The sequence below is a fragment of the Protopterus annectens genome, chromosome 15.part0 (assembly GCF_019279795.1).
Source record: "Protopterus annectens isolate FY-2018-M chromosome 15.part0, PAN1.0, whole genome shotgun sequence".
NCBI classification, from domain to species: domain Eukaryota; kingdom Metazoa; phylum Chordata; order Ceratodontiformes; family Protopteridae; genus Protopterus; species Protopterus annectens.
Window position 1 is genome coordinate 723542017 of NC_056749.1, and position 16662 is coordinate 723558678.

The following is a 16662-nucleotide window of genomic DNA, read 5'->3' on the forward strand; positions in this document are numbered from 1 at the left end:
AACAGTTAAATCTCTTGTATATACCTACTGCATTTTATAATGATGTATGTAACCTCTCTCAGTGCAGAAATATATCCTCTGACACACACATATATATATATATATATATATATATATATTTTTTTTTTTTTTTTTTACTGCTGAGATGTACCCTGTGTGTATTACTTTTCTGACTTATCAGCTAGATTTCTGTTGTTCAATGTGTTTTATTCTGTTTAACTACAATGTATTAAATTCTAGTATTTCTGTTTAATAGATGTGGAGCTTTTCTCCCCAGGCCTCCGCTGTGTATTACTTTTCTGACTTATCAGCTAGATTTCTGTTGTTCAATGTGTTTTATTCTGTTTAACTACAATGTATTAAATTCTAGTATTTCTGTTTAATAGATGTGGAGCTTTTCTCCCCGGGCCTCTGCTGTAAATGGACCTAGTCCAGTCGGACTATCCCAGTAAACAAATGTGAAATAAAATAAATAAAATAAATTTCTCCATACACAGATACTGATAAACTAGGATTAATAGATTTATATGCAGGTACCAGAAAATCCTAGAGAAAAGATCTATCAGCTTTAATAATTGGCTTAATTACTGGTGTCATTCTAAGGGGATCCAATGTCTGTCTGCCTGGGATGACATGCTTGACAAGCCACGCTGCTTCGCAAGGGACGGCTTGCACCTGTCACCCCTGGGCTTCCGGATATTGGCAAAGGCTCTTGCCACCCCCATAGTGCCTTTTTTAGGCAAGGCTCAAATGATAAACCTACCGCCCTAGAAAACAAAAATGGAGAAAAACTAAGGGTAATACTGCTCAATGCCAGAAGTCTAAACCTCAAGATGCACGCCCTCGAAGCCCTCCTCAGTATGGAGAACATTGATGTTTGTGCTGTGACTGAAACCTGGTTCAAGGCTTCTGAGAGCACCCCAGCACTATCAGGTTATACCTCATATCATGCGTGCCGGCCCCAAAATCCGGACCGAACTACAAAAGGAGGGGGAGTATCCATATTCATAAAGGATACCCACACCTCCAGGTTAGTGGCAACGCACGAAGCATCGGAGACCATCCAGGTGCAGTTAACCATAGGTAAAACTGCCCTACAGTTTGTAACATGCTACAGACCACCTTCTCAAACTCAGGAAACCCACACAGCCTTCCTGAAGACACTGGAGAGTATAAATGTCTCTCCAAACACCATCATATTGGGTGACTTCAACTACCCAAACATAGACTGGGAACATTACTCAAGCCCCAACACCCTAGCCCAAAGGTTCCTTGAGTTCATAAACTCAAATGCTATGGTACAACTAGTTACCATTCCCACAAGAGGAGAAAATATACTAGACCTGATCATCACAAACATGGGGACAAAATGCTCCACACCGGAAGTATATCCCTCATTGGTGAGATCAGACCATAAATTAATCTCACTGGAGATCCACATCCCGCCCCCACCCCCAGCAAAAAAGACCACAGTGAAGAACTTCTCAAAAGCAAACTTCACACTTCTTAAGACTGGAGTGGTATCCTTCAAGGCCCCCGAGCCAGTGGAAACCACAACCCACGCTGCTGAAACCCTTACAAATGCCTTCTACGAGCACCTCCAGGAATGTATGGATCAAGCAATCCCTAATAAAATCAAGACCTTTTCCACCAAAGGCAGGCGCCCGGTCTGGTGGACTCCAGCCATAAACAATCTCTACAACAAGAGGAGAAAGCTACTACATGACAGAGCAAAATCCCTAAATGGGAAGGCATCTCTGATCAATACTAGCAAAAAACTACGATCACTCATAAAATCATCCAAGGCCAACTTTGAGAGAAAAATCGCTAATGACACAAAAGACAATCATAAAGCCTTCTTTAGCTATGTTAGAAACCTGGGTGGAAACTCCCAGATATGCTCAGAATTAGTCCAAAATGATAACAAATCACTGAACCCACAGAGATTGCCAACATACTGGCAGACAGGTTCAGTGCAAATTTCTCGCCTCCCTCCCCCAAAAGGAGAAATATCTATCCCACCAGAGTCTAGCCTCCCAAACATCTCAGATGCCCAGGTGAGAGCTGCTCTCTCTAAAGCAAAAAACACAGCATCAATGGGACCGGACGGTGTCCCCGGCTGTGTGCTACACAAACTCAATGAGGAACTAAACCCACACATAAGGCTGCTGTTAAATCTTAGCCTTACTACAGGATACGTACCCAAAGAATGGCGTACGGCAACTGTGGTCCCACTCCACAAAGGCGGTGCTTCTACGGACCCTGGAAATTACCGCCCCATAAGCTTGACGAGCCTTGTCTGCAAAGCTATGGAGAGGATCATAATGGAACTCATAAATAAAGACATCCTACGGACCCTGGAAATTACCGCCCCATAAGCTTGACGAGCCTTGTCTGCAAAGCTATGGAGAGGATCATAATGGAACTCATAAATAAAGACATTGGGGACCTACAGACACTGGATCCTACCCAATTTGGCTTTGTCAAGGGCAGATACTGCCTCTTGAACTTGGTCGACTTTTTCGAAACAGTCACTAAGGCCATTGATGAGGGTAAGGCAGTTCACACAGCCTACCTTGACCTAGCAAAAGCATTCGACACAATACCCCACTCGGGCATCATAGAAAAGCTCACCAGCTTAGATGTAAACCCATATGTCACAAGATGGGTTGCAAACTGGCTCAAGGACAGAACGCATAGGGTTAGAGTTGCTGGTGCCATGTCAGACTCTAAGCCGGTCACGAGCGGTGTCCCACAGGGCTCAGTCCTGGGCCCCCTCTTGTTCGGCATTTATTTTTCTGAAGTGCAGGCAAACATAGGGGGATTGTGGCTGACAAAATTTGCAGATGACTGCAAACTGGGCACCATAATTGACACTCCATCAGACACAGACATCCTCCAGAAAGGTCTCATAAAAATGGATAACTGGTGCCAGAGCCATGGCCTTAAGCTAAATGCCAAAAAATGTATAGTCATACCCTTTGGGAAAAACAAGGTAACCCCTAATTACCACATAGGTGGTAATCCATTAAACACAGAAGAAGTTATCAGGGACCTGGGGTCCCAAGTTGACAGTAACCTCTCTTTTGACACTCACATTGCCAAAGTGGTTAGGAAGACCTTCTACATTGCCCACCTGATCATGAAGGGATTCACATCCAGATCAGGAGAGGTCATTGTACCCCTGTACTCTTCACTTATCAGACCAATGATTGAGTACAACGCCCCATTCGGAATGTACCTTACCCGACACCTGCAGCAGTTGGAAAGACCCCAAAAGTTCCTCACCAAAAGGATAAAGGGGCTCAAACATATGTCATACGATGCCCGACTGAAGAAACTCCAGCTCTATTCAGTCGCATACCGCCTGCTCAGAGGTGATCTGTGCCTGACATACAAGGCCATGTCCAACCCGGAATTAATGGACATGCTCCACCTCAAAAAATCCAAATCCACCAGAGCCACGAGAGCAAGAGACTTAAACCTCAACATGGATATAAATAGGACGTGCTGGAGGGACAGATTCATCACCCAGAGACTCCCTACACTATGGAACAGAATCCCAGTCCATGTGAGGCAGAGCCCCTCACTGACTCTGTTCAAGAGAAATCTTGACGACTGGATGGGAGATCGTAGGTTTACCCCGGGAATCATCTCTGTATCACTGCTAGACAGAGGCACAGCAAACTAATGGGTATAGTATTCTCATCCTAAGGGGTGGTGAAAGCCACACACACTCTGGCTAGGCTTATAAATGCCCTAGGGCAGATAGCCTAGTATGAACCTATGAACCTATAAAAAAATACTTGGTGAAATAGTAACCTGTTATGTGTTAGTAAAGGAGTAATGAATGTCTAGAAAACAAACTGCGGACAAAATGGGAAGGGAAATCTCAGATGATTATTGGGTGAGGATTTGAGAAGATTTTCGACTAAAACTAGGAGGGTCACAACTTTTGCATGGAAATGTTTCCATAAATACTTTTATACCCCACTGAAAATCCACCACATGATCCCATGTGCATGAGACAACTGTTGGAGATGTTAGGAACAGGTGAGGGGTACTTGGGGGAATGTTTTATAGGAATATGAGTTCCTGGGGCAGATTAAACTACAGGCTCTCATAATAAAAAGTTATCACAAAGGAAATAAGTTTGACAAAGGAGCTATTCCTTTTAGGAGCATCACCAGATTTGGAGGTTACACCAGGGCAGACTAAACTATTATTCATTATAATTTCAGTAAAAAATAAATAAATTATTAAGAAGTGGCAAAAACTAAAACCCCTATGGATTTTCAAGATGCAGTAGACATGGTGAATGGACTTCGGAAAGCAGAAGAAAAGGGTCTTAAAGGAAGAGCACTGAGGAGACATTGGGAGCTGAATAAAAACTGTTTTTTAAGGAAAGAAAACTAGACTGGTGGCCACCTCCTAACATGAAACCAGCTACTAGGATCAGTCAGGCTAAGAGGTCATTATGTAAGACAAGTGGCACCTACCCTATATCAATACACTAAAACCTCACTTAACCGGCACCAGTGGGTTTGGTAGATGCTGGTTAAGTGTATGTGCCGGTTGCGTGAGATATGCTTTGTGATTTTTGATTGGCTCATATACCGGCATACGAGCCAATCAAAAATGGCAAAGCAGAGCCTGTTCTGTTCAATGCGGAACAGCAGAGGCTTCCCTTTGAGATTTTTGATTGGCTTGTATGCCGGCATGCCAGCCAGTCAGAAATCCCAAAATGGAGCCACTTCTACTCAATGTGGAACTTTTCTGCATTGAGAAGGAGTGTCTCCACTTTGCGAGTTTTGATTGGCTCATATGCTGGCATACGAGCTAATCAAATGCTGGTTGCTTGAGAATGCCGGTTGCTTGAGTCCCGGATAACGGGGAGTTTACTGTATGTATATTTTTAGCAGGGCAATATGTATTAATTGTGAGCATATGAAAAAATTATCTTTGTAATGACATTCCAAGTTATGTGGATTTTGTAGACAAAAATCAATTACCAGATCATCTTTGTAAGACAGTAACACTGGTATTATAGCATCTTCTGTCTCCCAGCATGCTCTTTCTAATCTGCACTGTTTCCTATCCATAGTGCAGACTATGAGGTCTTTATTTTTGTATATGTGCATAGACATTTTACAGTTATTGAATCCTCCCACAGGCTGAGGCAGTCATTATTTTGATAAACAGAGTAACTTCACTTCTTGTACTAAGGAGAATTGTCACACAACATCAATCAGTCTGTCTTCATACATATTCATTACCTGTCTGTTCACAGTAATTATGCAAACATTTTAGCATTTTATCTGAAGCACCTGTTTCAGGGACAGAGGCAGAAGTTTGGTTCAGTGACTTGATCAAATCATCAGTGTTCAAGTGAAAGAAAATAAAATCAAGCTTAGGGCTATGTGAGGAATCAGCTTCACAACCAGGATAACGAGTGCTGTTAATTTAAAAGCCTAAAGTGGTAAAAAAGAAGCAGAATTGTTCAGGATAATGTAGTGGAAAGATCTCCACTAGTCACTTAGTGAATAGTTTTTCTAGCTTGGACCTGTTAGGATTAAAACGTCTGTTCTGTAAGATGCACCTCCTAGATTTTATTGCTGACTTGTGCTTCAGGGAGGAAGGTGCTGCCTTCTACTGATTTCATAAGTGCATATAAAAAAAGTGCTCAATGAAGTCCTGTGACTGACATTTTACCGTTTTTTTTTTTTTCTTTAGCTTATTGTGCCATCCTCACCAATTCGAATACCTAGTAGCCGACTGCATCAAATTAAACGGGTAGGTATTTCCCATTAAATTTCTTGAGGTTAATACAGCCTGATAGCACCATTGTGAAATGCATTGCAGTGTACACTTTTTTTTTATATTCTAAAATTCTGTAAATATAATGTTGACTTTTTGTGCAACACTAAAGTGAAGCTAAATGTAATGCCATAAATTAAACTGAACTGATTGAAGAAAAAAGAGCAAGTTTTAAACTGGTAGTAATAAAGCTACACTGATATCAGTTACACAGACCTGACTTCAAAAGTCCTCACAGTGGCTGACTTTTGGTGGTGTTTCCTTTTTTTAATGGCTTCAGTATGATTGGGATTAAGGAAGTGTTAGCACGCATGAGTAAGGATGAACAGGGGAAGGAGCCCCCCCTTGCATCTCCTTAGTTGTGGGTGCCAACCCTAACTTCTGACCTTCCACATTACCTAGTGACAAACTCTTTCCATAACAGTACCACTACATGAGACACTCAGACACACAATCTCATATGTTACACACCTGCATGATACTAGAACTGTTCTCTTAACTTGTCTTTAACTCTAATCCGCCCTCGCACACACACTCCCACTCCACTTATTGTCACTAAACACATGCACCCCACGAACATACAGCATTCAACACTGAGCATTCCTGTGTTCCATCAAATCAGCACCCAACAAAAGAGTGCTGCTGATCAAAATAGTGGGAGTTTTGTACAGGTTGAACATTTTCAGTCTTTTAAGAAGTAATGTGGTAGAAATTACATCTTTTACCAGCTCAGCTTACTTTTATAGCAGTGTCTGTTGTTACTGCATTTAGCTGTAGGTGTATAACATAAAAATACCTACAATTTGACCTGATTAGTAATTGGTGATATTCTGAAGTGTGAAGATTGTGTTGCTTTGCATTGCATTTCAAGTAGAGGATTTTTTGAACTACAGGGAGATGATTGCGTTTAAATACTTCAAAAGTGCATTCACTGTTAACAGCAAAAACAGTCAACATTGGGACAAATGGGCTACAGTCTTTACACCACAGCACTAATTATTTGAATGTGTAACAGAACCATTACACTAGGATCTCATTTCCAGCACAGGTGTGTGGTAAAATGTATAATGCAGTCGGCCATAACGGTGTATGGTAAACGTGCACTGCTGCCTTGGGTAATAGTAATTTTCCTTTGTACTACCTGGCAAACTCCTCCTCAATGTCCAGTTTGAGATGTTCTTCATGTTTCACTGTTGCAGCCATCACATTTGGGTTATCTGCCTGCAGGTAGCCCTCAGCCGGCCTGAATAAAAGAGTCTTCGGATTTCTGCGTCGGATGCTGTCTCTTCTTCCATGACTCTGATGTAAAGTAGACTATTTTATTAAGCGCTTTTCATCTAACTTAATAGTTAGACTTCTTCAGACAAACAACATTCAGACATCCTGAACTTTAAATAGTAACATTCGTTAAAATCATGTGAAGAAAGACGTAAAATTTTAAAAAGAATTGACATTTAAAGGTGCAACAGCTTTGAGTAAGGCAGCATAAATTCCATTCATAAAGAATGTGTATGTAAATTAAGTTTTCATTCAATAAATATGTATATTTCCAAATAAACAATCCATATATCACATAAAATCCAACATACTTCTTAAGCATAATTAAATAAATAATTAATGATTAAATATGTTAAAAAGCTGAAACTTGGAAATAGTATAGGCTTATATTACAGCACATGTTTGTAGACTATGTATGCTGAAAAATATATAAATATGTAGAAAACTGTGAATATCCATAAATAATAAATAAGCTAAAGTATGTAATATGAATATTAAATAAATATTAAAATATTAAGATAAATAGATCTGAAGTAGTTAACTTCATTTGATCAGCAACCTGTGGGTATCGGATCCGATTCGGATCCGAGCCGGCAGCTTTCCTAGCAAAGATCCGAGCTCCAAGCTCCTCCCCCTACCCATAATACCCTGCTACCTCCCTCTAACCCTCAGATCTCATTTGCCGCAGCTTCTTGAAGCATCTGAGAACGAGCTCCTAGCGTTGGGTTTTGTGAGTTGTGTAGATTATTTAACTTTTTCCACTTAAATTCACTTTTTCTGAGTGTGTGTGACACCCCTTCTCTCCTATCAGGGTAGTTTATCGTTAGTTTATCTTTAGTTCCTTAGTTAGTGTAAATTTAAATCCCCTCCCCCTCCTCTGTGTGTGTGTGTGTGTGTGTGTGTGTGTGTGTGTGTGTGTGTGTGTGTGTGTGTGTGTGTGTGTGTGTGTGTGTGTGGTCCTAATTTTGTTAGTATGTCTGAGGCCCCAAAAGCTATTTTTTCAAAATGCTCCGAGTGTGGCCATAAGCTGTCCCCAGCAGATGGCCACACACTGTGCGTTATTTGCCTGGGTGTAGACCATCTTTCTTCAGGCTGCACTATCTGTGCAGCCTTCAACCCCAGGGCTTTGAGGGATAGGTGGACTAAGCTAGTCCTCGTGGGCCTTTTGCCCCCGGATTCAGCTTCGTCCTCCTCCTCCGTGGCGCTAGCCGCAGCCGCGGCTGCCCCACCGACCGTTCCCGCTCCCTTGGCCGGGATTCAAACTCCCGCTTCGGCTCAGGAGGAAAGGGAAATGAGGAAAAATGACAGGAAGGATAAAGAGTGGGAGAGAGACAGGCATCGTAGCCACAAGAGGCGGGCCGATTCAGCTCCCTCGGCCCCGCCATCTAAGCAGCTAGCCTCCCCTCTTAAGGTCCCCGGGTCTTCCCCCTCCAGGCTTCGATCTCCACGTTTCTGCCCGGAGCCGCAGGAGGAGATCCGGTCACCTTCGAGATCGTCCAGGCGGCCTTCCCGGCCAGCCTCGGCAGCCTCATCCAGGTCCACTAGAAGTTTATCTGACGCGGATATGGATTGGACGATGCATCGATTTCTTCAGGCCCAGCTGCAGATGGGAGTGCTCTTGCTTCCCTCCCCTCTGGGGGGAGCTCGACCCCCTTTTTCACCCCCCATTGCTCCTTCTCCAACCAGCTACCGGGGTTCAGAGCTGTCTGATCCAAGTAGCTTCGTTGCCGGGGTGGTGTCGGCGCCGACAGTGTTTCCTACTTCGACTCCGACTGTACCTTCGAGTTTGTCAGATCCCTTTTTGGATCCGAGCTCTTGGGGCCGTGAGATGAGCGTCGGATCTGGAGGGGTTAGTGTGCCTTCGGCTCCGTTGAGGTCGGATCGCACTGCCCTTTCAGATCCGATCGGGTCATCTCCGGCACCGATCCACACGCCGGATCCAAGGGGACTGCTTTCGGATCCTAGGGAGAGCAGCTCACCCTCGGCATTCGACGTCGTGGAGAGGGTTCTTTCGAGGGATTCGAGGTCCCAGGCTCTGGCTACGGATCCACCCGCCATTCCCTCTCAGACGGGCCTATCTTCCATCATCTGGCCACAGGGACAACCTGCGCCTACATCCCAGATGGTTCCCATGAAGGAACAGGACATTGTTGGTGAGCCCTCCTCGGACAGCCCCCCTGAGGAGGTTCCTCACAAACATAAGTGCAAGAGGAGGCACTTGGACTCACCCGAGTCCCTCACAGAAGACACGGACTTGGAGGAAGGGGAAGGTTCCCCCAGATCACCTCCCGAAGACGTCTCCTTCAGAGACATTATGGAAATGCTTTGTATTAGAGGGGGGATGGTCAGCCCAAAAGCCTTCCTCGGACGAGTCTGTCTTTCTGGAGGCGTTCGCAGGCCCATCTACCTCTTGGGTGTCCCCTCCCACCGATCCCCTGGTGGACCTCATAACTACCAGGGCATGGAAGGAGCCGGACACTGTGGAGCCAATACCCAAGAGACCCGACAGGATTTTCAGCCCCCCCACAGACAGGACAGTTTGGAGCAAAGGTGCCCCCGTAGATGCCATAGTGGTGGCGGCTGCCACCAAGAAGGAATTAGCACAGGAAAGTTCCTCGGTACATCCCCCTGACAAGGAGTCTCGGGCGATGGACCGCCTCGGAATGTGGATGTTCACTTCAGCGACCTTCTCTGTAAGGTCACTGAACTATATGGCACATGTGATTCGACTACAGCGAGATCTAATCAAAGAGTACGCTGGGTCACCCCCAGAATCCATGTCGGCCGAGGACAAGCGGACCTTCTCGGCACGAATGACCACTCTTAAGTCTATTACGAATACCTCTGTGCGGCTTCTTTCCCATGCCATGGAAGGAGTGGCTAGAGCCAGCGGAACAGGCATTGTCTTACGACGACAAGCCTGGCTCCGTCTCTGCGACTTTGCGGAACCCTTCAAGGTGTCCTTCGTGAATGCCTCCTTTGACGGTTCTACGCTTTTCGGCAAGACCATCCGCGATACGCTACTCGAGAGCGAGGAGGACGGGAAAACATTGTCTGCCATCAGGATCCGCTTCTCGACTCCTCAGAAGTCCTTCTCCAGGAACCAAAGAGGACAGAAGAAGATGTGGTTCTGGAAATCCCAACAATCCCGTTTCGCTCTGGATCCCTCGTCCTTCAGAGGAGGGGAGGATAGGGTAGATGCCGGCCCAGAGGCAGAGGGGGGGGCCGAAGAATTTTGGGTCGAGGGAACCCTTTTCCGATCAACCCGCGCAGCAACCCTGAGGGGTTGCCCGACTGCTCCTCTCTGGAGGCAGTCGGGGGGCACTTCTCGGAGCATCTAGCACATTGGGAGTCCATTACGACAGATCGCTGGGTGCTCCGGATAATATCCAGAGGTTACTGAATCCCATTCCTAAATACCCCCCCCCCCCAGTTGGGGCACCTCCCCGTTGTACCACCCAATTAGAGGGAGGTAGCAGCCCTAGAAGTAAAAGAACTTCTAGAAAAAAGAGCTATCCAGCACGTCCCCCCGGTCAATCTGGATCAGGCTTCTACTCCAAGTTATTTTTGGTGCCAAAAAAGACTGGGTACTTACGGCCAATTCTCAACCTGTCCACACTGAACCTGTCAGTTGCCAAAGAGAAGTTCCGGATGGTCACCATACAATCCATTCTCCCACTATTACAGGAGAACGACTGGATGTGCTCCATAGACCTCAAGGATGCGTACTACCATGTTCTAATGGACAGGTGATCAAGGAGGTTCCTCTGCTTTCGGCTGGGAGCCAGCCACTATCAGTTCAGGGTCTTCAGTCTCACCACAACCCCCAGGGTGTTCACCAAGGTCATGGCAGTTGTAGCGGCCCACCTGAGGCTTCAGGGAATTCAGGTCTTTCCTTACCTGGACGACTGGCTCCTAGCCGCCCCCACCAGGCATCTACTATGTTCAGCGAGAGACTACTTCCTACATCTCGCCCGCTATCTAGGGATCACGATCAACCACAAGAAATCAACCCTTCAGCCTACTCAAATTTTGGATTTCATAGGAGCCAGGATAGACACAATTCAATCCAAAGTCTTTCTGATGTCGGACATACTGCGCAATCTAAACCTACATGTTTTGGCTCTTCTTCAGTCCTCGGCCCCTCCAGCGGAGTTAGTCCTGCGGGCTCTGGGGTCCATGGCAGCAGCCATCAACTTGTCTCCGCTCGCGCTTCTGAATATGAGGATTCTCCAATGGACCTTGCAGGTCCAATGGTCCATTCTGCTTCATCCCTTGTCTGCTCCTATTCCTCTCAGCAGAGTTTGCAGGGAATCTCTACTTTGGTGGCTCCATTCCAAGCATCTCTGGGAAGGGCGCCCCTTCTCCATGTCCCCACCCCAAGTCACAGTGACCACGGACACGTCTCGCCTCGGGTGGAGGGGCACTGCATGGGCAGCACCGTCCAAGGAACGTGGACTCACACAGAGACCTTTTTGCATATCAATGTCCTGGAGATGAGGGCAGTGCTTCTAGCATTGCAAGCTCTCCATGCCCTTCTTCCTCTGGGGACTATTGCAATTCAAACAGACAACATGTCAGTGGTCTGGTACATCAGCAAGCAAGGGGGAACCAGATCTTTCCCACTTTGCCCAGACGCCATGAGAGTGTGGGAATGGGCGATATCTACCAACCGCTTTCTCATAGCAACGCACATATCGGGTCGGCCAAACATCCTTGCGGACAAGCTGAGTCGGACTATCCTCTTGCCGTACGAGTGGTCTCTGAACCCCTTAGTAGCGAAACAGATCTTCCTCAGATGGGTTCAACCTTGCTGCGATCTGTTCGCATCACCTTCGAACGCAAAGTGCAGCGAGTTTTTCTCTCATAATTCCCCCACCAGGGGAAAACCCCAGAGACGCTCTAGTTCATGCTTGGCCATCCGGTCTTCTTTATGCTTATCCTCCTCTTCCGTTGATGACAAAATTCTTGCAGAAAGCTCGTCGGTTGGGGAGCAGAGTTCTCCTCATAGCCCCATTCTGGCCTCGTCAAACATGGTGGCCTTGTCTACGGTCTCATCTAGTGCATCCTCCCTGGATCTTAGATCCCCTTCCGGATCTGATTTCTCATCCCCTGGGATTGAGGACCCCCGACCTGGACAACCTTAAGCTCTCGGCTTGGCTGATCCCGTTCCCTTGATGGCTAGGACTCCCGGTATCTCATCCTCGGTTAAAGCCATTCTGGTGGCTGCTCATAAACCCTCTACCAGAAAAATCTACAAGAGTAAATGGAAACGTTTTTCTATCTGGGCGGAGCATAGGAATTTGGACCCCTTTACAGCTCCTATTCCAGAAGTCCTCGATTTTTTATCTCAAATTTTCCATCAGGGAGCTAGCTCTTCAACTGTTAAAATTCAACTGGCAGCAATTTCCCACTTTCACGTTGGAAACAAATTTGGCCCCCTGGCATCATCTAAGATCTGCAAGACCTTTCTGAAAGGCACCTTCCTTTTGAGACCCCCTGTTAAGGAAGCAGTCCCTCCCCCTAGTTCTCCAGGCTCTGACTGGTCCTCCCTTTGAGCCCGCAGCTTCGGTTGACTTAAAGTTTTATGTCTTAGAAAACTGTCTTCCTGATTGCCATTACATCAGCCAGAAGAATATCGGAGCTTCAGGCTCTTTGCAGTAAGCCCCCATACATCATTTTTCATAAAGACAGAGTTTCCCTTCAGGACTAACCCCTCTTTTCTACCTAAAGTGGCTTCCGAAGCCAATATCAACCAATCTATCAACCTGCCTGTCTTCTTCCCTAATTATCTCAACAAAGGAGAGTATAGACTCCATTGCTTGGATGTATATAGACAGTTACGATTTTTCCTACACAGAACAGCTGTTTTTCGAAAATCAGAACAGCTTTTTGTTTCATTTGCTAAATCCTGTCTGGGTAAACCAGCGACTAAGGTAACCTTAGCTAGGTGGATTTCACAATGCATTCTTCTTGCATGCAGAAGCTCTGGTTGACCTGAGTCCGTGCGTGTTCGGGCACACTCCACCCGTTCTGTGGCTACTTCTGCGGCCTTCTGGTCGAAGGTCCCTCTGGATGACATTTGTTCAGCTGCTACTTGGGCTTCCTCTCACACTTTCATTACACATTATAAATTGAATCTGATTTCCAGAGGAAGGGCGTCCTTTGGCTCTGCAGTGCTCCGGAATATCCTCCCATAAAGGCCTCCCAAGTTGTGGTAGCTGGGGACTCTGTCCCACAGGTTGCTGATCAAATGACGTTAACTACTTCAGATAAAGAAGTTATGTACTCACCATAATGTTCCATCTGAGTAGGTAACTTCATTTGTCTGCAACCAACCCTCCCTCCATCCCCCGGACCTTTAGTTCGTTCTTGAAGGATCATGATATGTCACTTCCCAGATGACATCAGGTGGAACGTTCAGGTAGTTTTTCCTTGTCTTATAGTAGTGTTCTATGATACTATGGCAAACTTGATCTGAGGGTTAGAGGGAGGTAGCAGGGCATTATGGGTAGGGGAGGAGCTTGGAGCTCGGATCTTTGCTAGGAAAGCTGCCGGCTCGGATCCGAATTGGATCCGATACCCACAGGTTGCAGAGAAATGAAGTTACCTACTAAGATGGAACGTTATGGTGAGTACATAACTTCTTTTTATACATACAAATACAGATTTTATTGTTAACATCAAATGGTGTATGTTTATATAACTATTCAAATTTCACCTAAGCATACTTTTTAGTTGTAACAAACACATTAATGAGCATTTGTCGTTTTAAACCTGGGTAGTGATATGCTACCAACCTAATCTGCCAAAACAGCTCCAACCTCTCCAAATATAAGCTAGTGGGTCGACCCCCTTTTTCACCCCGATTGCTCCTTCTCCGACCCACTTCCGGGGTTCGGAGCCGTCGAATCCAGGCAGCATCGGAGCCGGGGGAGGCTCGGCGCCGATAGTACACCCTACTTCGGCTCCGACCGCACCCTCGAGTTTGTCGGGTCCTTTTTCGGATCCGAGCTCTCGGAGCTGTGAGCTGAGATTTGGATCCGGAGGTGTCGGTGTGTCTTCGGTTCCATCTCAGTCAAGCATACTGGCCCTTCGGATCCGATTGCATCGGAGCTAGCTCCAGTCTGCACCTCGGATCCGAAGGGGCTACTCTCGGAGCTTAGAGAGAGCAGTTCTCCTTCGGCGTTCGATGTTGTGGAGAGGGTCTTGTTGAGGGACTCGAGGCCCCAGGCTCCTGCTGCGGTTCCACCCATCACTCCCTCTCAGACGGGCCTACCTTCCATCACCCGACCCCAGGGACAGCCTGCGCCTACGTCCCAGATAGTTCCCTTAGAGGAACAGGATGTGGTTGGTGAGGCATCCTCGGACAGCCCTCCTGAGGAGGTTCCTCACAAACATAAGTGCAAGAGGAGGCACTTGGACTCACCCTTGTCCCTGACAGAGGACACAGACTTAGAGGAAGGGGAAGGTTCCCCAAGGTCACCCCCCGAGGACGTGTCCTTCAGAGACATTATGGAAATGCTTCGTATTAGAGGGGGGTGGTCAGCCCAAAAGCCTTCCTCCGATGAGTCTGTGTTTCTGGAGGCGTTTGACGCAGGCCCATCTACCTCTTGGATGTCCCCTCCCGTCGATCCCCTGGTAGATCTGATCACTACCAGGGCATGGAAGGAACCGGACACTGTGGAGCCCATACTAAAGAGACCAGACAAAATTCTCAGTCCACCTACAGATAGGACTGTTTGGAGCAAGGGTGCTCCAGTAGATGCCATGTTGGTGGCGGCTGCCACCAAGAAGGAACTAGCCCAGGAGAGTTCCTCAGTCCACCCTCCCTACAAGGAGTCTCGGACGATGGACCGCATAGGGAAGCGGATGTTTGCTTCAGCCACTTTCTCAGTAAGGTCGCTTAACTACATGGCACATGTGATACGACTCCAACGGGATCTCATCAAAGAATACACAGGGTCGCACCCAGAGTCCATGTCGGCCGAGGATAAGAAAACATTCTCAGCCCGAATGGCCACTCTTAAGTCCATTTCGAACACTTCTATGCGTCTTCTTTCCCATGCCACGGAAGGAGCCGCTAGAACTAGCGGAGCGGGCATTCTTACAGCGGCATGCTTGGCTCCGTCTCTGCGACTTTGCGGAACCCTTCAAGGCGTCCTTCGCAAATGCCCCTTTTGACGGCTCTTCGCTGTTTGGCAAGACCATCCGCGACACGCTGGTCCAGAGCGAGAAAGACGGGAAGACATTGTCTGTCGTCGGGATCCGCTTCTCTGCTCCCCAGAGGTCCTTCTCCAGGAACCAAAGGGGACAAAAGAAGATGTGGTTCCAGAAATCTCAACAGTCCCGTTTCACTCCGGACCCCTCGTCCTTCAGAGGCAGAGGAGGACAGGGTGGACGCTGGCCCAGAGGCAGAGGAGGACCGAAGAATTTCGGGTCGAGAGGACCCTTTTCGGATCGGCCCACGTAGCAGCCCTGAGGGGTTACCCGACTGCTCCACTCTGGAGGCAGTCGGGGGGCGTTTCTCGAGGCACATAGCAGTTTGGGAGCCCATTACAACAGATCGCTGGGTGCTTCGAATCATATCCAGAGGTTACATTATCCCCTTTCTGAATCTCCCTCTCAGACCCCAGAGCCTCCCCGATGTCCCACCCAATCAAAGGGAGGCAGCAGCCACAGAAATAAAGCAGCTGCTAGAAAAAAGAGCAATCCAGCCTGTCCCCCAAGATCAATCCGGATCAGGCTTCTACTCCAGGTTCTTTTTGGTGCCAAAAAAGACTGGAGACTTAAGACCAATCCTTGACCTGTCCACTCTGAACCTGTCGGTTGCCAAAGAAAAGTTCGGGATGGTCACCATTCAATCCATTCTCCCACTCCTGCAGGAGAACGACTGGATGTGCTCTATAGACCTCAAGGATGCGTACTACCACATTTTCATGGACAGACGATAAAGAAGGATGTCCTTCAAGGATGCATCTGCAGTCCTTACAGATGGGTTGTCCTGTCGTCAGGCAGCCCTTCGGTCGGCCGGATTCCAAAGTCTGGGTCTGGCCTCGGCTGGTGTCGCACTTCACCCGACGTCATCTCTGCTGGTCTTTGGGTATAAAGGCATCAGCCGACGCCATTTTCCCCAGTCTTTCTTGCTGCGTGGCGCCCGAAGCAGAAGCTGTTTGCAAGTGCCGGTCGGTCAGATCCAGAGATTACTACTACCGAATACTACTTCGAAGACTTCTAAAAAGCTAAGTACCCCGTTGGGGACTCTTTCTTGCCTCAGCCGATGTCAGAAAAAGTGAATAACTGTTTAACTTGTGGGAAACAAATACCTCATAAAGATTTCCACTCTTACTGCTTGCCTTGTTTAGGCCCAGACCACGACGTAGCAGCCTGTTTAGCCTGTGCTTCCTTCAACCGATGAACGCTTAGGCGTCGGTCGGAGTTTGCTGAACAGTTTTTCGGCTCAGATTTTGCGTACATTATGCCGTTGGATCCTCCGACTTCTCAAATTGTTAAAAACCGCAAAGAAAAAGACCGGCACTCGCGGTCCGCGGTTTCGGCCGAAACCAC

The 16662-nt window shown here is 47.1% G+C and overlaps 1 protein-coding gene across 1 annotated transcript in view; it reads left to right on the forward strand.

Moving 5' to 3' along the window:
- Positions 1–16662, forward strand: part of LOC122790034 (P2R1A-PPP2R2A-interacting phosphatase regulator 1-like) — an 849731-nt gene that overhangs the window by 161896 nt on the left and 671173 nt on the right. The window contains exon 3 of the mRNA XM_044057585.1: positions 5734–5793. Within this exon, the coding sequence (XP_043913520.1) occupies positions 5734–5793 (60 nt within the window). The remainder of the gene's footprint in view (positions 1–5733; positions 5794–16662) is intronic.